This window comes from Papio anubis, chromosome 1 (genome assembly GCF_008728515.1).
Source record: "Papio anubis isolate 15944 chromosome 1, Panubis1.0, whole genome shotgun sequence".
NCBI classification, from domain to species: Eukaryota; Metazoa; Chordata; class Mammalia; order Primates; family Cercopithecidae; genus Papio; species Papio anubis.
This window is the reverse complement of record NC_044976.1, coordinates 148,613,462-148,637,808: the sequence shown is the minus strand read 5'-3', so window position 1 is coordinate 148,637,808 and position 24,347 is coordinate 148,613,462. Positions and strand designations below refer to the sequence as shown.

Genomic DNA, 24,347 nt, shown 5'->3' with positions numbered 1-24,347 from the left:
TTAGAGAGTTAGTTTAAGACCAGCATCATTGTGGGAGCCCAGTGGTGTAAGCAGGAATGATGTCCTCACCATTTGGTGTACAGGTTTTCACATAATGCCTCTGTTTTCAGTACCACTCCTCAGTCCCACCTTTAGCTGTTTGTAGTACCTGTCTCATTCCACATCTTCAGAGGTTGAACCTTTAGTCTTCTGCTTGTGTGGAAAAGGGTGGCTATCTCGCTGGCTGTGCAGTGGCGTAGAGTGTATATACTTTTTTCATGTCTTCCTGTTTTTAGGAGATAATTTCAGGATATGCTTAAAATCTAAAACCTTTTCACAGTTTTAAGGATAAAGTTTAAACTTCAAGCTAAGCCTATAAAGTTCTTTGTGATCGAGTCCTTCCTTTCTCTATTGGTTCTTAACTTGGTTCTTCCCCTTCTGGATGAACTAAGACCACACCACAACATATTATGTTGCTATAGCCCCGTGGAACTTGGAGGGATACAAATGCATCACATTTTACACGTGATGTACCCCTCTACCTGGAGTGCCTTCTTTCCCTTTTCTTCCTCAATTTCTTATTCTTTTTTTTTTTTTTTTTTTTGCCTTTTTAGACGGAGTCTTGCCATGTCGCCCAGGCTGGAGAGCTGGAGTGCAGTGGCACCATCTCGGCTCACTGCAAGCTCCCCGTCCTGGGTTCACGCCATTCTCCTGCCTCAGCCTCCCGAGTAGCTGGGACTACAGGCGCCTGCCACCACAGCCGGCTAATTTTTTGTATTTTTAGTAGAGACGGGGTTTCACTGTGTTAGCCAGGATGGTCTCGATCTCCTCACCTCGTGATCTGCTCGCCTCGGCCTCCCAAAGTGCTGGGATTACAGGCGTGAGCCACCGCGCCCGGCCCAATTTCTTATTCTTAATTGTTGTTTTCTCTTAGTAGCCCCCCCTTGCTTTCATCTTCTGTCTGATTTAAATATCTTTTACTTGTATTCTTTTACCACCTCAAACTTACCTTTGATAGTGTCACCAGAAAGGAATATTGATCCAAACCCCAAGAGAGGATTCTTGAATTTCACGAAAGAGAGAATTCCGGGTGAGTCCGCAGAGTAAAGTGAAAGCAAGTTTATTAAGAATGTAAAGGAGGCCAGGTGTGGTGGCTCATGCCTGTAATCCTAGCTCTTTGGTAGGCTAAGGTGGGTGGATCGCCTGAGGTCAGGAGTTCAAGACCAGCCTGGCCAACATGGTGAAACCCCATTTCTACTAAAAATACAAAATTAGCTTAGTGTGGTGGCACATGCCTGTAATCCCAGCTACTTGGTAGGCTGAGGCAGGAGAATGGCTTGAACCTGGGAGGTGGAGGTTGCAGTGAGCCGAGATCATGCCATTGCATGCCCATCTGGGCAACATGAGCAAAACTCTGTCTCAAAAAAAGAAAAAAAAAAAAAAAAAACAAGGAATAGAAGAATGCCACTCTGTAGGCAGAGTAGGGGCATGGGCTGCTTGACTGAGGATACTTATGGTTATTTCTTGATTATAGAAACTGAATAAGGAGTGGACTATTCATGAGTTTTTTGGGAAAGGGGTGGGAATTTCCCGGAACTGAATGTTCCTACCCTTTTTAGACTATATAGGGCAACTTGCAGGGATTGCCATGGCATTTGTAAACTGTCGTGGTGCTGGTGGGAGTGTCTTTTAGCATACGAATGCATTGTAACTAGTGTGTAATGAGCAGTGAGGACGACCAGAGGCGACTTTTGTCATTATATTGGTTTTGGTGGGTTTTGGTCGGCTTCTTTACTGCATCATGTTTTATCAGTGGGGGCTCTGTGACCTGTATGTTGTACCAACCTCGTGTCTCATCTGTGACTAAGAATGCCTGACCTCCTGAGAATGCAGCCCAGCAGGAGTCAGCCTCATTTTACCCAACCCTTGTTCAAGATGGAGTTGCTCTGGTTTGAACACCTCTGACAGTAACATTTATCTTTATTGTACAGTAGTTTTTGATGTTATTTCTGTGCCTTTTCCAATAAGCCTTCAGATTTCTGAAGTATACTTGACCAAGTATACTTGTTGAGTAAGTTTGAAGGTAACAAAAAGAGACGAAATTGTGTCTTAACATTTCAAATAATCTGTAAACCTGTGCCTCAAAATATATACTTGAAGCATCAGAGCAAGAGGATATTACAAACTGAAAACTGTCCAAACATTCCTGCTTGTCCTATTTCCACCGTTTCTCACAGAGTATACCTGTAGATTGTTGACAGAGTACTTTGTTGCAGTCGATGAACTTGTCAATTTGAGAATGAGTATTGTGCCTTTGTGTTTCATATGTGCTTTAAAACATTTTGAAATTTTTCAGAACATGAACACATTGTGTTCTTATACTCAATAAATTTTCTAGGTCATTTAAAAATACTGTTAAATTTTAATCAATACCAGAAGTTTGGCTCCATCTGCTACAAAAGTACAAACTCGTTAAACACATTTTAAAATAATAACATTTAAAGTTTCCTTGCCCTCGAGGCATTTTCTTCTGAATTGGAATCAGGCTACCTTTGACATTGGCAGCTTAGTTGGATATGTATTGATCGACTTGAGAATGTTGTTTCTGTGTCTATTATCATTATGAGAGAGCATTTATTAACTGTCTGACTACATACTGCCCTAATTCTATAAACGAGAACTATGTGGATGTATTTGGTGCTTTTTAGGGACTTATTTTAAGCGTATTTATAGAGCACATCTAGCAGCAGACAGAAAATATTAAACCAGGGTATGAATGGACAATGAAATAGTTTACGTCAACATCAGAGTATTTGGTTTTTCTAGCAAATGCAAATAAGAAGCTAAAGCTAAATACAATAGACTATACTTTTAATTGAATTAATTTTCATCTAAATTTAACAGTGTCAAGTTATCATCCCAAGTGAACTTCAGAATTCAAACTAGAAAAATAGAATAAATGGATTCATTATGGGATTGAATGGCATGAGCTGAATTTGGGCCTATAAACCCAGAACTTTAGAGTTTTAACCTCTCTTTAGCATAATCCCTTTATGGCCTTGGGCAGATTCTTCACAAAAACAGAAAACAGACTATCAAAATGAGAATGACAAAGGTGTAGAGAGATCTAGCTTTTAAAGCATTTGGATCTGAGAAGAGCCTCCTAAGTGGTTGTTTTTTCTAGCTCTTTAGCAATTCTGTTTTAAACCCAATTTCTCTGTCTTTTATATTCTGCCTTCTGCTGTATTTATATCCATTTTCCTTACAAAGACACACCATGTCCTTTGGAAGCAGGTTTTATGAAGTAATAGATGTATAGGCCTAGAATTTGAAAAATTATACAAAGTAAAATTTTTTTTACATACATATAAAAGATGTTTCTTTGGTAGGTTTATTGTTCACTAAATCATTAACTTCACACTTTAGTATGAGACGTCATTGAGGAATGGCTCACGTTCATTGACATTTGGCTCATATGAATATGAGAGATTTTAAATTTGTGTTTGTAGTTTATTTATTGGAGAATAACCTGGATTTTGCATCACTTTAGTGTAGGACTCGTTTTAGTTATTTGTGTAAAGATGTGTAATCCAAGGATCTGGCCAAGTGATTTTTAGATGGGAAGTAGAGAATCGTTTTGTTTTTTAAGACTGTTTTTTGAGGGCAGTTTTGGGTGACAGCAAAATTGAGAGAGACAGAGTTTTTCCATGTGCCCCCTTGACCTCACCCATGCATAGCCTCCCCTATTGTCAACAGCCCCCACCAGAGTGGTACATTTATTACAACTGATGACCTTTCATTGACACATCATAATCACTTACAGTTCATAGTTTATATTAAGATCATTCTTGGTGTTGTACATTCTGTGGGGTTGGACAAATGTATAATGACATATATCTAGCATTATAATATCATACAGAGTATTTTCACCACCCTAAAAATCTCTGTGCTCTGCCTATTCATTCCCTGCCAACACGTGTAACCACTGATCTTTTCTATCTCCACAGTTTTTCCTTTTCCAGAATGTCATATAGTTGGAATCAGTATGGAATCAGTATGTAGCCTTTTCAGGTTGGCTTTCTTCACTTAGTAATATGCATTTAAGGTATGCTTTTCATGACTTGACAGCTCATGTATTTTTAATGCTCAATGGTATTCTGTTATCCGGATGACCCCAGTTTATTTATCCATTCACATATTGAAGGATGTATTGGTTGTTCCAGGTTTTGACTATTATGAATGAAACTTCTGTAAACATCCATGTGCAGTATTTTCAGCTCCTTTGAGTAGAGACCAAGGAGTGTAATTGCTGGTTCATTTATGGTGAGAATATGTTTAGTTTTGTAAGAAACTGCCAAACTGTCTTCCAAAGTGGATGTGTTATTTTGCATTTCCACCAGCAATGAATGGAAGTGTCTGTTGCTTTGTATCTTTGCCAGCATTTGGAGGTGTCAGTGTTCTGGATTTTGCCAATTCCAGTAGGTATGTAGTGATATCTTGTTTCAGTTTGCACTTTCTTTGTGACATACAATGTTGAGTATCTTTTCATATGCTTATTTGCCATCTGTATATCTTGTTTCGTGAGGTGTCAGTCTTTGGCCCATTTTTTAATCAGGTTTTTAAAATCATTAAGAGTTCTTCGTATATTTTGGCTAATGGTCCATTATCAGATGTGTCTTTTATAAATATTTTCTCTCTGGTAGTGGCTTATTTTCTCATTTCTTGACACTGTTTTTCATGGAGCATACGTTTTTAATTTTAATGAAGTCTATCTTATCAATTGTTTCTTTCATGAGTGGGTTCTACCTTTGATATTATATCTAAAAAGTCATCACCATACTCAAAGTTATCTAGGTTTTCTCCTGTGTTATCTTCTAGGATTTTAATAATTTTATGTTTTACATTTGGTTCTATGATCCATTTTGTTAATTTTTGTTAAGAGTGTAAGGTCTGTTCTAGATTCACATTTTTGCATGTAGAAGTCTAGCACCATTTTTGAAAGGGCTCTTTGCTCTGTTGTATTCACTTTGCTCTTTTTTCAAAAGTGAGTTGAGTGTATTTATGTGGGTCTCCTTCTGGGCTCTCTGTTCTGTTGCATTGATTGATTTGTCTATTCTTTAGCCAATACCACACTGTCTTGATTACTGCAGCTTTATAGGAAGCCTTGGAGTCAAGTAGTATCAGTCCTCCAGCTTTGTACTTCAGTATCGTGTTAGCTATTCTGGGTCTTTTGCATTTCTACGTAAAGTTTAGAATCAGTTCATTGATAACCACTAGAAAAGCATTTAAAATTTTTCTTTATCTTTAATGATTCTGATATTAGTCTGTCAAAAAAACTTTGCCAATCATATTTCACTGGCCCTCGGAGGAATGAAACAATGTAGGAATGGCTAGCTTTTGAATTTTAAGTAAATTTTATTTGTAAATCTGTTTTAGTACTATCAAAATATGCTTATTTTCTTTTTCTAATATTATTCATAATCTATTCATATCTTGGAAGATAAACTTACTCTGGTGGGATTTGCTCTGTTTTCAGCTATTATCACAATGACAAACTATGATTTTTAAAAAACCATCGTACTTACCCAAATTATTAAGTATTTATAGGTATAAATTGAATTCACATGGAATATAACACACAATACAGTATTGTGTCATAGAAGCTATTGATATTGACATTCAACAGGCTATGTTTGTATTAATCAAGTTTAAATATAGGGTAAGCTAAATGTGTGCTTTATTACTTTTATTACTACAGTTTTTATGGTACATGAATGTTTAATAATGCCCTATTTTTAAGTTAGTTTATAACTAATTCTCTGTGGAAGCATTGAAGAATCTTTAAAAATCTGGATTAAGATCAGAATTAACACAAAACAATGCATCTGTTGCCATTTTATTTTACTTTTTTGAAATGGAGTCTTGCTCTGTCACCCAGGGTGGAGTGCAGTGGTGTGATCTCACCTCACTGCAACCTCTGCCTGCCAAGTTTAAGTTATTCTTGTACCTCAGCCTCCCAAATAACTGGGGTTACAGGCATGTGCTACCTCACCCAGCTAATTTTTGTATTTTTATAGAAAGAGGGTTTTGCCATGTTGGCCAGGCTGGTCTTGAACTCTTGGCCTCAGCACTCTGCCCGCCTCAGTCTCCCAAAGTGCTGGGATCGCAGATATGAGTCACTGTGCCCAGCCTTCTGTTGCCATTTTAAAACTAAGAATTAAAAGATACTTTTGTGTAATTTTCTGGAAAATATCTTCTATACTTATTTTCTTCTAACTACATTTAAAATACATTTTAAAAAGCAGAAAGCAAAGATGAAGTCTAAGAAAATTTCCTATGAATACATTTCTTTTACGATGAATACATGCCAGTTATTCAGTTAGAATTGAATATAGTTAGATTCTTGAGATTCTGTTTTTAAAAGACACCACAGTATTTTGTTTTTATATGAGGTATTATGGGAAACATGATCATTACCTTAAATATATGGCATCAGGTTTTTAAAGTGGTATTTTGCAGATTTTGTTAAATCTGTCTCAAAGTCTATTTTCTCATGTTATGTTTGAAGTATGGGTATGATAGTACCAGAAAAGCAAGCCTTTCAAAACACAATACTCTACTTTTGTGACTCCATAAAAAATACAATCTTTATTATTATCCATAGACTGAATAAAACACCTTACATTTTATATTTCATTTTATTCACCGTAATCCATATTTTCAATTAAATTGCAGGTGATTTTAAATATGACTAGACTTTTTTTTTTTTTTAATAGAAAGATCACATAATGACTTAAATCTATTCCATTAGGAGTAGTATTTCTCTTGTCTTTTTGTTCAGCCATTGGAGTCCCCAGTGACCTTGGGTACTTTTTCCATAGGCTAACTGATGGTTCATGATGTTCTGTATTTTCTGGTAGCTTGCCTGTTGCCTGCCTCTGGGTTCGTCATCCCCCTTATGCTGACTTAGGCAGTATTTCTTCGGTCTGTTATCTCGGGGCTTTGATGCATATGTTCTGAAGGTGGCCACAGTGACTTTGGGTAGCAGCAGATGGTAAACCTTCAGGCTGCCACCGGCTAAACTGGTGTTAAGTTGGAAAGTTAACGTTTGATGAAGAATCAGTAGTGCATATGAAAGAGCTTTCACTGCTGAAATATCTTTTAATTAAAAATTAGCATACTAAAACCTTTGTGAATGTCTGGGAGTTTAAAGAAATCTACAATTCATTGTGTTCTTACAGAAGTAGTTATTTACCAGTTTAGTCTTATGTTACTTATTCTTCCTAACCTGGTTCTTTTTCCTCTGTTTCTGCCCCAGTTCCTTGGTAGTTAAGATAAATAAGATAACTACATAAATTGAAAAATAGGATGCTTTTAGGAATCCCAGGTATTTGAATAAACAGAGTATATTTTGAATTATGGCATTTTGGATTTTAATAACTATGAAGAGATGTGGATTTTAAGTACAATCTTCATATAATTCTGGTAGATTTGGTCTTTTTTTTCTACCTTTGAAGGTATTTCTGGATCAAATAGGAGCCTGAAGAACTCAACCTGCCTCAAAGAGATATTTCATTTTGTTCTAAATTAGTTGGTGATTCTTGACTCTGACATTCTTAACTTTGTTAACTTTGCAGAAATTGATGCAGCGACTTCTGATGAGCTAAAGCTGTAGGCGCAACATATTTTGCTTTTGGAGTTACTGAGCAGTGGGTACAGGGAACATTGCTAACCTTTTCGAATTATTTGTTCACTTCATGATAATCTGCTATATGGGAAGCTGTAGCACAAATAAAACATTGGTAAGGCTCCAAAGGATTTTCTTTGTTACCCATAAATCTTAGGGGTACCTTATATATTTTTCTCAATTTAAAATGTATCCTTGAGAGTAGTAGCTGAAAATATCTTTTAGACTGGAGTTATAAGTATCCATGTCAAATTTTACTCTTTAAGCTTGCATTTTCATCAGTGGAAAACTTACGAAACCAAAGACAGATTGGTTTCATGGCATAACGTGAGAGAAGTGCCTCTGCATGGTCTGTTCATGCTGATGCTCTTGATGGTGCAGCTTCTGATGGACTAACGCTGTAGGAGCAACATCTTTTGCTTTTGGAGTTGTTGGGCAGTGGTACAGGGAACATTGCTGGCCTTCTGATGCCAAAGAAAGAGAAGTTAGACCGCAGTTGGGAGAATTCTTGATATTAAAGGTTGCCGAGTACTATTCCTTGTTTTCTAGTAGTTGCATTTTTATAAAGATGCCTCATGAAAATAACGTGTGGAATTAAGAGTAGAAACGCATTTTGGATGTTTTAAGAATACAAAATGAGTTTTATTTTAGCAGAAAATACGAATAACATTTGATAATCATGCATGGTGTTAGGGGAGGAAAGCAAAGTTTTAATGCTCTAGGTTTGTTGTTCAAAACCATTTCTATACAAGGATATATAGCTGGTAAAGCTTTTGTAAATTTTCCCATCTAGTTAAAAATTCAGATCTAATACTAGTCAAGTATGGACTATTTTTGAAAGAGAGTATAGTAAGTGCAATCATGTTCATATGAAAGTATGTTGGGAAAAACTCTTACATGCAAAATTGGGCTTGTAATATTTTCTCTAGTTTCTTTGTTGTGTTGATTTTATTCTTTCTGTTATCATTATTTATATATGAATTACCAGGAGCATGACTTAACACAGTTGATATCTCATTCAGATTATAAGCAGCAAACACAAATCAGATTATATGCGACACCATTAAGGGATGCTCTGTGTTTGTCCTGTAGTCTTTTTTTTTTCTTTTTTTCAATAGTTTTTGGGGTACTGGTGGTTTTGGTTACACAGATCAGTTCTTTAGTGGTGATTTCTGAGATGTAAGTGCATCCATTACTCAAGCAGTGTACCCTGTACCCAATACGTAGTATTTTATCCCTCACCCACCTCCCAACCTTCCGTCCTGTGTCCCCAAAGTCCATTAGATCACTCTTAAGTGCCTTTGCATCCTCATAGCTTAGCTCCCACTTACGAGAACATATGGTATTTGGTTTTCCATTCCTGAGTTACTTCACTTAGAGTAATGGCCTTCACCTTCATCCAAGTTGCGGCAAAAGACATTATTTCATTCCCTTTTATGACTGAGTGGTATTCTATGGAGTATATATACCACATTTTCTTTATCCACTCATTGGTCGCTGGGCACTTAGGTTGGTTTGGTATCTTTGCAGTTGCTAATTGTGCTGCTGTAAACATGTATATGCACGTGTCTTTTTCATATAATGACTTCTTTTTCTTTGGATAGCTACCCAATAGTGAGATTGCTGGATCGAATGGTAGTTCTACTTTTAGTTCTTTAAGGAATCTCCATAATGTTTTCCATGGTGGTTATACTAATTTTCTGTAGACTGAAGCATTATTTTAACTAGTATTAATTGTTCTGGAGTCCCATGAAGTAACTGGCACCAAAGTAGAGACAGACGTTCCCTCAAATTACCCAAGTAATCTTTCTTTTAAAAGGAATTGGAGCTGAAGTTATTTTCAGGGACTTCCAAACTTCCATTGTCAACATTTAAATTAAATATCTTAAGATTCATGAATGGGGAGACACTTAATCCCCACTGAAGGGAACTCTCCACACTTCTTCACCACAGTCATAGTTTCTTCGTAGTAGCATATCTCTTTTCGCCATATTATTTTTCTTTCTATGCTTAAAAATAATCATCATTTGATACTTTTGATGTACCCCTTCTCCCTCTTTTCTTTGCAAAGATGGTTGCCTACTTAAATATTACTCCTTTCTTAATTCTAGTTAACAAATAGACTCTAACCTGTAATCAGTTGGAGCTTTTCCTACTACTATTATGAAAGAAAAGTGGGCAAGTTTCACTGTGCTGCTGGAATTGAAGAACAGATGAGGCTAATCCTTAAGGAATAAGTTGTCTGCTTCCCCCCTTCTCCCGCACCCTCGCTCAAGTTAGGAGCTGTTATTTCATGTATTAGTATGGGCAAAGATGAAGTAATCTCTTCTGTTAGACCATATGCTAATATAGGGCTGATAAGTAAGTGTGAAAAATGAAAGGGAGAAACACACTAATTGTATTCTTTCAATAAGGTATGCTATCCAAGATAATTATTTCATGACAGTTTTAGTTATAGTACTTGTTTTATCATGAAATAAAAGATGGTTTTAGGAGGCTTTTATTGGAAAGACAATTGTATCAAGCTAGTACAAATTAGATTTTTGTCTTTATAAAGGTGAGCAAACCCATGAGCAGTTTTTAAATTGATGTGTTCTAGTCTACAAATGAACAAATTCTGTTTGAGGGTTAAAGAAGCTATTATTTTGTCCTTTATGCTGACAGTTCCATTACAGATTGGCCTACTGTTGGCATTTAAAAAAATGTTTGGCTCCTTATGATCTTTGTGCATGCAACTATAATATTAATGCAGCACCATAGCACTGTTCATTAAGAAATGACTTTAAATGAGGTTGAAGCGTGTAAATTTGGAAAGATACAGATGTTAAATGCAGTCGTTTCTCTTTGTGTACAGCTGTATGGCTAATAATTTCCAAGCGGCTAAAGCTCTTGTTAGCAGGAGTGCTGGTGTGTTAAGAATGGCTCTATAAATAACTTTAAGAACTGAAGTTGAAGGTGCTTCTTTTAAAGACTATTGTTAACTAAACATTATTGCCAAACAGATGGAAAGCATTCACCAGCCTGATGTTTTTGGGTCTAATTATATTATCACCAGCCCTGTACGGCTCAGTTGAAGAGGTGTATCCAGAGGCCAATTTATAATCATTTAGCCAACACCTGTTTGGGAGAAATTGACAGTCAAAGGGCACATTTTTTAAAAATCACATATGTTCTTGTGTTTATTGCCTCAATGTGAACGTTGTCTAGTTGCACACAAACTTCGTAGGAGAAGAAAATATAAACAAAGCAGCATTTCCCAGCCTTGTTTATCCATCTTAATTTGTTTTTTTTTGTTTGTTTTTTTTTTGGGGGGAGATGGAGTCTCACTCTGTTGCCCAGGCTGGAGTGTGGAAGTGGCATGATCTCAACTCACTGCAGCCTCTGCCTCCTGATTCAAGCGATTCTCATGCCTCACCCTCCCGAGGAGCTGGGATTACAGGTGCCCACCACCATGCCCGGCTAATTTTTGTATTTTTAGTAGAGACGAGGTTTCACCATGTTGGCCATGGCTGGTCTTGAACTCCTGACCTCAGGTGATCCATCCACCTTGGCCTCCCAAAGTGCTGGGATTACAGGCATGAGCCACTGCGCCCAGCCAGTTTGACCTTTTTATCTGATCTGCTTCATGCTTCATGGCTAAGTGAGATGAGTAAAGAGGTATCACTCCTGATTTATGCAGGTATATTTTGTTGAGTCAATTAAGAGGCTTTTTATAGGGAGAAGTTCTTTCCTTTGATTGTACAGCTTCCATGCCTTTTACCTGGTGAGATGCGTTCTACTTCATATAGATGTGTCTTGTTCAAATAGAATTGGCTTTCTGGTAAGTGACTTAACAGTCGCACCTTATATAGGCTGGGCGCGATGGCTCACGCCTGTAATCCCAGCACTTTGGGAGGCCAAGGCAGGCGGTTCACAAGGTCAGGAGATCGAGACCATCCTGGCTAACACGGTGAAACCCCGTCTCTACTAAAAATACAAAAAATTAGTCAGGCGTGGTGGCGGGCACCTGTAGTCCGAGCTACTCGGGAAGCTGAGGCAGGAGAATGGCATGAATCCGGGAGGCGGAGCTTGCAGTGAGCCAAGATCGTCCTACTGCACTTCAGTTTGGGCAACAGAGCAAGACTCCGTCTCAAAAAAAAAAAAGTCACACCTCATATAAAAACAAATGAGACTGAAGAAACACTAAATGTCTTCACAGATTCAACAGATGTTCAAAATATGTTTATTGAGCTCTCTTTTGCAGAAAGAGGGCCATGGTACCTCCTTTTACATTCTTGGTATGTTGATTTAACTCTTAGAGTTCACAGATGTGTTTTCATATTTTGGAGGCTCAAGATTTGTGTTGATTATAACTCAAAGGGCAGCTATGGAAAGAATAAGTCTATCCCATCTGAAAAATAATAAAAGTCAAACCCTTTGTTTCAACTGATGATCCCACTATTTCGTTTTAGTGTTTTTCCTTCTTCTGACATATTTTACTATTGAAAGGCTTATATATGTCACCTCTATTTTCTTACCACTCATTATTAACTCCGTGCAATCTGGCTTTTATCCTCAGCAGTTCACTGTACAATGCTGTATTGAAAGTTACATATGACTTCCTAACTGCCCTAACCAGTGATGGTTTCTCAGTCCTCATTCTCCGTGGCTTCTCCCTGTTGTTTGACATAGATTACACTCATCTTAAGCATCCTCTTTCTCTGTCATCTGAACCACCGTGTTTTCTCTTTGTACTTTTCTCACTACACTTTTGGTTATTGTCATATTTACTCACAATATTTCAACTATGTATATTTTCAAAATTCAGAAATAAATAGTATAGCTTAGCAGTTAAAGAGAAAGAAACCTGGAGCCAGACTACCCTCTACCACTTATTATCTTTGTGAGTATGGACAAAGTCCTGAGGTTAAAGAAGTTCCAGTGTTTCAGAGTGCACTCCAGAGAGGTACAGTTTTATGTTTATTTCCTTATCTGTAAACTTGATTAATAAAAGATACCTACCTCTTTGGATTGTTGAGAGAGTTACATGATTTAATTCCTTAAAGCCCAGCACAGTGCCTGAAATAAAGGAAGTGTTCCAGTGGGATCATTCTTGTGTCTTTAGTTTTTATCTTTATGGAGAATGCTCAAATATAAATCATTAGTACCGACTTATTTTCTAAGCTCTATTCCCATGTCGTCATCTACCTTACAAACTTTTAGACTTGAATTCACTAACCATATGTTTATTAAACATTCACTGTGTGAGAACAGTGTATTCTGTGATAGAATAATTTTTATGCTATTGGTTTTCTATTGCTGTCATAACAAATTACCACAAAGTTGGCAGTGTATAACAACTAAATTATTAAAGTTCTATAGGTCAGAAGTCTAACACAGTTGCTGGTTTGAAATCAACGTGCTGGCAAGGCTATATTCCTTACTGGAGGCTCAGGAGAGGAATCTGCTTCCAAGCTCATTCAGGTTGTTGACTGAATTCTCTTCTTTCCGTAGAGTTGTAGGACTGAACTCTGTTTCTTTGCTGGCTGTCAGCCAAGGACTGCTCTGTACTCCTAGAAGTTGCCTGGGTTCCTTCTTAGGCTTGCTATGAGATCCTAGAAGCCTCTCTTCAGTTCTTGCATGTGGGCCTTTGCACCTGAGAGCCAGCAGCCATGCATCCCTTTCATGTTTTGAATATGATTTTCCTTTCAGCCATATCATTTCTGCGCTTTGCATTTCTTTTTGTAGAAGATAGTTCTCTGTTTTTGAAATGGATTCATATGATATTTTGGAACCTACCCAGATAATCCAGTGTAATCTCTCTGTTTTAAGGTCCCTACCTTAATTATATCTGCAAAGGCCTTTTTGCCAGTAACGTAGCACGTTCACAAATGCTGGGGATTCTTAGGGTATGAACATCTTTGGGGCCCATTATCCTGCCTTACCGCGTGCCCATAAAGAGCTTGAAGTCTCACTGGGAGACAGACCCCCAAATTGAAGGGTTAGAGATGCTATAATAGATGTTGGTGCTGTGTAAAACAGCAGAAGAAAGGAAGACAGTAGTCAGTGTTACTGAGAGATAGAGTGACATTTGTGCTGCGTATGGAAAGATGCATACTTGTTTGATAAGTGGCTGGGGGAACATTTCAGGGAAAAAGAAGCAATAATAGTGATAGCAGTAATAGCAACTGGCTGTACTTTTATAAGATTATCTTACTGAAATCCTCACATTTGTTAGATACTGTTACCGACCTTTATAGCTTCTACATAATAAGAATGTCTATGTCCACAAGAAGACATGTCTGTAATGTCTTTTAATGTAGAATAGGATGGTAAAATTATTTCACTGGGCCAGACCTGGTGGCTTATCCCTGTAATCTCAGCACTTTGAGAGGCCAAGGCAGGTGGATCACTTGAGCCCAGGAGTTCAACACAAGCCTAGGCAATACAGTGAGACCCCTGTCTTACGAAAAAAAAAAAAAAAAAAAAAAAGATTCATCCAGGCATTGTGGCACATGCCTGTAGAACCAGCTACTTGGGAGACTGAAGTGGGAGGATCGTTTGAACCTGGGAGGTTGAGGCTGCAGTGAGCTAAAATCACACCACGGCACTCTAGCGTGGGTAGCAGAGTGAGACCCAGTCTCAATGAAAATAAAATAAGACAAAATAAATCATTGACTTGTTGGGAGGATTAATATGGATTACACATGGGTAAAGTATAGCACATAGTAAATGCTTAAAATATGGCAGATTAGAGAATAGAGGGTGGATAAGAGAAGTGCTTAGGAGGTAGAATTGATTTGATTGGTTTAGAATTGATTCTAAATACTTGGTATTTAGAAGGTGATCAGTCTGTAATTGTTGAATACTGGATCAGTCACTTGTTCCGAAGGTGGGAGACAGGAGAGAGTTCACAGTAACTTAGACCACTGTTTCAGAGCATGCATGGAAGATGGTCTTACTTAGTACTATAGGAGGAGAAGCAGGCTGTTTGTGTGTTTGTTTGGTGAAGGCAGGGCCTTGGGAAGAGGATATGAGGTACCTGTGAGAATACTGTATTGAAATTAATGGAAATTTAAGTAGTGTAGGTCAGACACTCAGAAGACAAAGATGAAGTTGTCACTATTTTTTCAACTTGATTATCTAAAATGGAATTTTCCATCTTCTCAAACTGGTTTCCCATCTCACCTTTCTGTTTCTTCTCACCTTTTAAAAATTCTTTATTTTTTTCAAGCTTAACATCTTTTTTTCCATCCTTAATTTCTGTCTCTCCTTATCCAGTGGTGGGCTGGTAGATATTTGACAGCTCTCTGGTAGGGTGAAGAGGCTCATTTGCAGTGTTTGCTGATTTCTGTAGTACAAATCCTCCTCCCATGGCCAATTTCAGTCTGCGGCTGCTTTTGTGGTATAATGACAAAGTTGAAAAGCTGTAACAGAGACTGCATAGGCCTGCAGAGCCCCAAATATTTACAGTCTGGCCCTTTAAAGAAAAAGTTTACCAATCTTTGCTATTGTAGTATTTCCAAAATAATAAAGCCTTCATAGGGTGGGATGATTTCATACTTCTGTTAATTTATTTTATCCATCAAGATGAGGGGTGGGAATGAGTAGTTTAAGGGGGCAATGTGTGAGAGGTTATGAAGGGTCTTGAGGTCATTTTATGGGCTTAAGCTTTTTCTCCCAGTGAGATAAGAAGAGTGCCATGTTCTAACTTATGTTTTAAAAAGAAAACCCTGGCTGCTGCTTTGAGGATAGACCACAGGGCAGCACAGATGGTAGCCGGGAGGTCAGTTGGGACACCGTAGTTACAAGTTAGGTAAGAGTTGGTCTTTGCTTGAATCAGAGTATTAACTGTGGAAATGGTAAGGTGAGTTCAGATTCAGGATACATTTTGAAGACAGAGCTGATAGGATTTGGTGGAAAGAGGTGTTAAGGTGAATCCAGGGTGAAGTGGTACCAAAAGGATGCCTTAGGCTAGAGCCTGAGTTATTGAGATCACATTATAGCAAGTTGCTACATAGGAGATTTTAGGAAAAAAATTGAGACTTGAACAATTTTTTTGAACCACTTCCTGTTGATCATATATGTTCCAAGAGGGAAAACTCTGTTTAAAATAATATGTCTTTTACTTCTAAGAAATACATTTTAAAATACTTTAGGAAACAGGAATGTTTCTAAAATATGTCATTTTTAGAAAAGGAAACCATAATAAAACCTATTTTGGATAAGGTTATTTTGATTCTATAATTTGCCAACTTAAAAAAATTATTCAGAAATGAAACAATTTTGGGGAGGGGATTAAATTTCAGCCCTGCCCCACTCTTAAAGTTTAGTTTAAAGCTAAGAGTTAATGTTTCATTGTATTGTTAATAAATTATTACTCATGTCTTTTATGTAGGTTTTACTTGTAATGGACACAAGGACAGAACAGACTTTCATTTTAAAAGTAAGTAAAATTTGTAGCCAGGTGTGGTGCCTATAATCCCAGCACTTTGGGAGGCTGAGGTAGGCAGATCACCTAAGGTCAGGAGTTCGAGACCATCCTGGCTAACATGTTGAAACCCTGTCTGTACTAAAAATACAAAAATTAGCCGGGTGTAATGGTGGGCACCTATAATCCCAGCTACTCGGGAGGCTTAGGCGGGAGAATCGCTTGAACCCAGGAGGCAGAGATTGCAGTGAACCAAGATTGCACCATTGCACTCCAGCCTGGGCAACAAGAGTGAGACCCTGTTTCAAATAAAAAAAGAGTAAGTAAAATTTGTATGTTTAATGAATTTAAAATTTTAATTTCAAATTATGCTTCTGAAAGAAAATATTTTAGTTAGTATTTAGTTAATGCTAACTAAGTAGTTAATATTTCCCCCCTAGGTTTTGAATGTCCTTTAATGTTGTTTCTGGTGATATTTATTTACCTTTTTTTTTTTTCTATCCTTCCATCATGGTTGATAGCATGCATTTAACAATTTTTTTTTTGATACAGAGTATGGAGGAAATAATTTGGATAAATTGAAGAACCATTTCGTGTTGTTTGAATGTGTAGTGTGTAAATACATCTCAAGAACATTTTTTATAATCGTGAAGACTACACACAGTCTCACCTTCGATTATCACTACAGTTCTTAAGAGCTAAAATTTTGCCTTAAAGTCTTGTTACAGGTATTTTGGGAAAGCATTATCTATATTCCTGGTCCTCTTTTTGATCTAAATTCAATTTTGATTCTATACATAATATAATTTATAACTAAATCAGGAGAGAAAGAACCCTCAATTTTGAAATTTTGAAATTGTGTTTGGAATGGACTGTGCTAAGTACATATTCTGAAAATATCTTAATTTAAGCATTTTCACAGCATTCAGAAGATGAATTTATTAATTTTATATTTCTTTTTCTGATGCTTTTTCTTTTGCTGATAAGGCATGGCAGTAGGTCACATTGACACATACTGAAACACGTGTGTGTGTGTGTGTGTGTGAGTGTGTGAATATACATTATCATTGACATTTCCCCAGTTTTTAAAAACAGAGTATGACACCAGAAAATAGACAAACCTTATTCCTTGTAAGAAGACTTAACATTGTTTGCACTTCTAGGGGATGGGATTTTAAAATTGCCTGCTTAATCTAAGAATACCTTTTATGTCTCAGGAGTTTGCATTGGTCTTACAATGTCTACTACTTTAAAGATATAGATAAGTAAAATAAAGCTTAAGAAAAGGTCACAGAGAAATAACTGTGTGTCATCCTGATGACTTAGTTTGAGAGCATCTCTAATAAAAACACTGACCCACGTAATTGATTTTAATGGCAGCTTTGTGGCATCTTCCTTCTCTGGATTCACGCCAGATGCCATCAGCAGAGCCTCCAGGGACTGGGGGGCATAGAGCAGCAGATGAGTGGTTTCTCTGAAGCCCAGAGTAACTCGGATAGATTAGTTTGGTTGATAAACACAGAGCACAGCAGGCTCCAAAGGCAACTGAGGATACAACTGACCTTTTTGTTCTCTGTCAGGGTCTAAGGAAAAGCAGTGAATACAGCAGGAACAGAAAGACCATCATCCCCCGCTGTGTGCCCAACATGGTGTGTCTGCATAAGTACATCATCTCTGAGGAGTCAGTATTTCTTGTGCTGCAGCATGCGGAAGGTTGGTTTGTAGTTTGGATTGTTTATGCAGTGAAGAATGTCACCTACTTAGCTTCCAGTTTCTCTCTGTCATTTCATGAGCAGATAGAATATATGAAACATGTTTAAGAAACCATTTCCTATTTCTCTGCTCTACCTCCCTACTTTGAGTTGTGAGGGAAAATGAAAACCCAGGTGAACAGCAGATTTCATGTGAACTATAGTACCATTTGTAGATTTACTTCACTACTTTCTCATGAAATTTACCTAATATAATGAGAACTTTAATGTGAATGTGTGGTAAGAGAGCTAGATTTTATTTTAGTGATATTTTGTTCGCTTGTTCCCTGCTGAAAGGATACATTATGTTAGATGACTAAAATGAAAAGCATCCCCTGAAGAATTAATTAATTACCTCCTTCTTTTAGAAGTCAAGGGTGTTTGCTTAACATTTGACGTTACCTAGTTATTCTGATCTGAGTTTTTATGAATACAGCCATTGGCATCACATATGGGTACAAAGCAGAGGCATAGTTCTCTGCCTTCAAACTATTTATGAAATTTCAGCTCTTTGTAGAGGGAACAGGTGGCAAAAAATATTATGTTTTGATTTTTTTTGTCCTTTAATACCTGAATTTAAATAGTTTTTTATTTAGGATGACTGAAAACACACATAAATATAAATTCACTTAATACATATTGCCACTTGACTTTTAAGAGGTGTTCGTAAAATAGTAAAAAAATTTTAATTGTTTCCCATATTTCATGAAGCCATTATTTTTATATAACTATCGTACTTTACTAATAGGCATAACATTTGTATTTAATACAATGTTTTAGGAAAAGAAGTCATTGCTTTTTTGGAATGAGGTCTCATATGATTAACGAATGCAAGATTTTTGATGGGGGCAGTAAACAATATTGTGAAGTACAGCACAAGATAACTACAGATGGAGGGAAGACCTCCATATGCAGTATTTAATAGGAAATTCAGAAGGGGCTGTATGGTCTCTCAGGTATTAAGAGAGTTAATTGTGTGTGTGAATTGGATAACTAATTCACCTTTGTTCAGACATTATAGACAGCTTTTATCTGAGGATACCAGTGCATTACAGACATTATTGAATTAGAGGTCATGTCATCTGATAGCGAAATACAGCCACCTCTGGTGTGGAACAAAATAACTTGCGTAGTAATAATCCATAATAATTTAGAACAAGGTCAGTAGGATGAATGTAATTATAGTCAATATTCTATTACCCAGTGTGGATTATTCATGTTGGAGATTATCTATGGCAAAATTTTCAATCTTAGCTTACCTCTGTTATTTGTAGCTGTATCTTCCTCTTCTTCCTCTTCCTTTTCCTTCTCCAAATCATTTTTCAGTTTTTTTCTACCATCTTCTCACTATCCCGTATACCTCTTGAAGCTGATGTTTCAATTGATTTTACTTGAATAGTGTGGAAAATTTTTATAATCTTTTAAAGTCATAGACTTATGACTTTTAAATTTTCTATTATTTTAGATCCTTCTTTACTATCGACCATACCTGACTTTGAATGGTCACATGACCATAAAATTTGTCTCTTTTGACCATTCCTTTTAGGTGTCTATTGTTTAATTTTAAGATGGTTTTATAATATAAAGATAGTAAATTACAATGCAAATAGAGACTCTGGATTAATTAACTATTCAATAAATTTGAATTGAGCATGTACTGTATAGTAGGCTCCTTTTTAGGTGAACAAGACAAGAACGTTCTTTTTTTTTTTTGGTTGGGGGTGGTCAGGGTCTTGCTGTGTTTCCTAGGGTAGAGTGCTATGGTACAATCATAGCTCACTGTAACCTTGAACTCTTGGGCTCAAGTGACCTCCTGCCTCAGCTGGGATTACATGCGTGCACCATGTAATCCCTGGCTAAGTTTTTATAGTTTTTGTAGAGATTGGGTCTCTCCGTGTTGCCCAAGTTGGTCTTAAACTCCTGGCCTCAAGCGATTCTTCCGCCTCAGCCTCCCAAAATGCTGGGATTGCAGATGTGAGCCAGCACGCCAGGCCTGAAACTTAAATTCTTGTTGTGAAAAGTCAAACAGAAAAACAAAAAGCAAGAGAACATTGGATAATAAAAGGAACTATACAGATCTTTTTTTTTTTTTTTTTTTTTTTTGAGACGGAGTCTCACTCTGTCCCCCAGGCTGGAGTGCAGTGGTGCCATCTCGGCTCACTGCAAGCTCCGCCTCCTGGGATCATGCCATTCTGCTGCCTCAGACTCCTGAGTAGCTGGGACTACAGGCGCCCGCCACCGCGCCCGGCTAATTTTTTTTGTATTTTTAGTAGAGATTGGGGTTTCACCGTGGTCTCGATCTCCTGACCTTGTGATCCGCCCGCCTTAGCCTCCCAAAGTGCTGGGATTACAGGTGTGAGCCACCGCGCCCGGCAGGAGCTATACAGATCTTTAACAGAGGGAGATCTAACAGATAACAACTGGGGGACTATGTTGAATTAAGTAGTCGAGGGAGCCCTCTCTGAGAAGGTGGCATTTAAGAGAAGTTCTGAATGGCAAAAGAAACAATCATTTGAATGTAAGATACAGGTACAGGGATGAGTGTAAAAACAAACGGGATGTTTGATGACCAAGAAAGGCATCATTTGCTTGGACTGGAGCAGAGCGAGGACAACGTGAGGCACTTGTTGGTACATGAGGCTGTTGGAGAAGTAGACAGGAGCCTTGTACAGCAGAGTAAGGACTTTGGCTTTTATTCAAGTGCGTTGGGAAACCATTGGACTTCTTGAGGGGTGACACAATCTGATTTACATTTTAAAAAGGTCACTGGCTCTTGTATGGGGAATGCGTTGTAGAAAGGTAAAAATAGAAGCAGTAAAAAGGCTAATACTGGAGGCTAGTCAAAAGGTGCTGCTGGCTTAGCCTTCTGGGGCACCAGTCGAGATGTTTGAGGAGAGAGTCAATGGGACCTGTGATGGATTTGAGATTAGGAAGAGGAAAATCTGCAGTAATTTCTCAGATTTGGCTTGAGCAGTGCAGTGAACTGGGTGATGAACAGTGTGTTTTCTTTTACACATCAGTGACACCTCCGTAGATTAGGAATTTGGCCTGTGTCATAGAAAAGTAACTTTTCATATGTGCGAATAGTTATTACTGAGAAAGCAAACCTTGAACAGTTGTTTTCTCCATAACATGAATGCTTTGAATATTTATGATTTGTAGATTTAGCTTTCCATTGCTTACAGAACTACTCATGATTTATGTGAGTGTCTTGGACTCTTTCTTTCCGTTTTTAATTCATTTCATTAGAAATGTATTGAGTGCTTGCTGGGACACAGGCATAGTTCTAATTTGGCAGTGAACAAAACAGAAGACTTTGCCTACATGGAGCTTACATTACATTACATTATAGAGGCAGAACAGACAATAAGCAAATATTTAAGTAAATATATGACAGATGGAGGTAAATATGCTATGGAGAAAAACTAAAGGAAAGGGGAAGGGAATGCTAAAGGGATGAGAAGGGGTGGTTTGCTATTTTTATATAGGGTGGTCATCTTATTGAGAAGGGACATTTGACCAGAGACCTTCAGGAAGCGAGAGAGGGAGCATTGTAGATATGTAAGGAAAGGATGTCTTGGCAAGAGAAAACAAGTAGGTCCACAGGCTTAGAGGCATTGGTGTGCTTGGTATTCAAGAAGCAGCAGGATCAGTGTGGCTGGAGCAGAACAGAAAGAGCGGTAGGAAGAATCCTTAGAGAAGTGAGGAGGCAGGCAGGCAGATCCTGTATAGCATTATAGGCCACGTTAAGAACTGGACTTTTATTCTAAATGAGCTAAGACATTGTTGGGTCATGCTGAGCAAAGAATTGATGAGATAGGGATCATTTGCTGCTTGGTGGAAAACAGAATGTAGGAGAGCAGAAGGAAAAGCAGGGAGACCAATTTGGGAGTTGTTGCAGTACCCCAGGTGAAAATGCTGATGGCTTGGACAGGGCATTAGTGGTGTAGGTCAGGGGTCCCCTGGCCACAGACAGGTACCTGGAGATGAGTGGCGGACAAGTGAACATTACTGCCTGAATTCCGCCTCCTGTCAGATCAGCAGTGGCATTAGATTCTCATAGGAGCACAAACCCTATTGTAAACTGCACATGCAAGGGATCTAGGCTGTACAATCCTTAGGAGAATCTAATGCCTAATGATCGGAGGTGGAACAGTTTCACCCCAAAACAATTTCCACCCTCACCCCCACCCCTGTCCCCGTCCATGAAAAAATTGTCTTCCATGAAACTGGTTCCTGGTGCCAAAAAGATTGGGGACTGCTGGCATAGGTGGTGAAGAATGGTTATTAGAATCTGAATGTATTTTGAAGGTAGAACGGGCATGATTCTGTCTTACATGATTTCAAAGTTTTTGGCTCAAATAATTGAGATAATGTAGTTTCCATTTACTAAGCTGTGGGAGAAGTAAATTTAGAAGGAAAATCAGGGATTCCATTTTGGACATGTGAATTTGAGATGCTTATTAAATATTCAGGTGATGTTGAGTAGAGAGTTAGGATGTATCAGGCAGGATTTTAGGAGAGAGGTTTAAAATGTTTACTATTCCTTTTAATAAAGCCCTTTCTTAAACTATTTGAGAGAGAAAGGTGGGAAAGCAGAATGTATTCAGTCAAGGCCATGAGAGTTTAAGTTTCTCAGCTTAGGGACTATGTAATATTCATCATCTGTATGATGAATTAGTAAAATACTTGGTATTTAGAAGGTACTCAGTGTATAATTGTTGAATACTGGGTCAGTCAGAGAAAAGATGAAAGACCAAATTAAAAGACAGAAGTTGCAAAAGTCTCTGACTGTGGATATACAAAATAGAAAGGAGGTAGAAAAGAATTTCTCTCCAAGTTACTTAAGGCCCCAAGGAGTAAAATGATTCTCCTTTTATTAATTAGTTTTCTAAAATTATAAAACTAATTTATAAAATAAATTCAAACAAAATGGAAGTTTATAAAGTAAAAATAAAAATTATCCCTCCCTATTCACTTTGTTGCCTAGACCTATTCCCCAGAAATAGGCACTCTTTTAACGGTTATCATGTATCTTCCAATAACTTTCTATGTTTATAAGCATTCTCTCCCTACCTGTCTGTTTTTAAAAAACTTAAATGGGTGTTACATATTGCCTTGAGCTTGCATTTTTTCCCCCATCTTAACAGTGTACCTTGGACGCCTTTAATATATCAGTATATTTAGGTATGTATTAAGAGAGGCAGTACAGTATAGGGATTAAAAATAAGCACTATGGAGCCATGCTGTGTGAATATAAATGCTGGCTCATCATTACTAGTGTGACTTTGGGCAAGTTATTTAACCTTTCTGTGCCTCAGTTTCCTCATTTGTAAAATAGAGATAATATTAATTACCTACCTTATAGGGTTGATGTGAGGATTAAGTAGTTGTATATGTAAAAGGCTTAGAATAGTATCTGGTACATGGTAAGCACTATGTATTTGCAAATGGCTGTTATTGATGTTTACATTGTTTCCAGTACTCAATATAAATACATGTATTTATACATACATGTTTTTGTTTGTTGTATTTTTTGAGAATTATATGTAGGACAGATTTTTTTCCACGTTGAATTGCTTGGCCAAAAGATGATTTTGATTGCTGCGATAGCAGTGTTTTGTCATACATATGAAATTTAAGTACTAATTCTGACCAAGCAAATTAACAAACAAACTTTGCAATCTTATAGAAAACCAATAGATTTAAAATCTGAGGAGAGACAAAGAATTTTAATTAAACATTATGAATTTTTAGTTTTATATCTTAAAATGGTTCAATATCTACAATTTTATGTCCTTCAAAAAGACTTAGAAAAGTATCATTTATAGTCCTAAAATTAGACAAATTTTAGGCACTTTAGTAATAACAGGTTGTTTTTTAAGGTTAATATATGTCTTTGGAAGAACATATGACCCCCAAAATGACGTTATACTTATAGATCCTTATAGATTCTTACTTATAGATTCTTTTCCTTGAAAGGTTTTCAAAAAAATTGTAAAGATATTATCTTTCTATAACTCAGTTTAATAAATATTTATTTAATACCTGTTTTACAAGCTAGATAGAATCCTCTGCCTGCAGCTATTAAGACTTTTCAGTCTCGTAAAGGAGATAATAAAAGCATAAAAGTAATATTAATATGATGTTGTAAATGTCATAAAGGGTATGAAGGTGAATGATAGGGGATTCAGAGAAGATATATATTGCATCCAGTTAAGGGATACAAAGAAATTGGTAAAAGAAAACAGATTCTGAAGGACCTTCAAGAATAGGTAAGATTTTCACAAGCAGATACTGGGGAAACTATTAGGAAAAAAACATTCCAAGTGTAAGCGTGGTATGAGGAAAAGCCCATCATGAATTCTGTGTTGAGTAGGGGGAGAGGACCAAATCATGGGTTGATAACTGTATTACTCAGGAGTTCAAATGCCTGTGCAGAGTTGGTACATGATTCAGTAGGTGGAGGGAATTTGACTTCTTGAATGCAGAAATGGCATAAGATCTGTGCTGAAATAGA

At 37.3% G+C, this 24,347-nt stretch overlaps 1 protein-coding gene across 24 annotated transcripts in view; it reads left to right on the top strand.

Moving 5' to 3' along the window:
• Positions 1–24,347, top strand: part of RPS6KC1 (ribosomal protein S6 kinase C1) — a 211,674-nt gene that overhangs the window by 150,690 nt on the left and 36,637 nt on the right. For 22 of the 24 annotated variants that reach the window (XR_642595.3, XR_001898922.3, XR_001898923.3 and 19 more), the window contains 2 exons: positions 16,044–16,091; positions 17,657–17,789. Coding sequence is in view for 19 of the 24 variants with exons in the window: in XM_003918804.4 (XP_003918853.2) it covers positions 16,044–16,091; positions 17,657–17,789 (181 nt within the window). In the remaining 5 variants the exon portion in view is untranslated. Of the gene's footprint in view, positions 1–16,043; positions 16,092–16,693; positions 16,805–17,656; positions 17,790–24,347 lie in introns of those variants that run through there. The other 2 variants (XM_009199053.4, XM_021933360.2) reach the window with 2 other exon arrangements.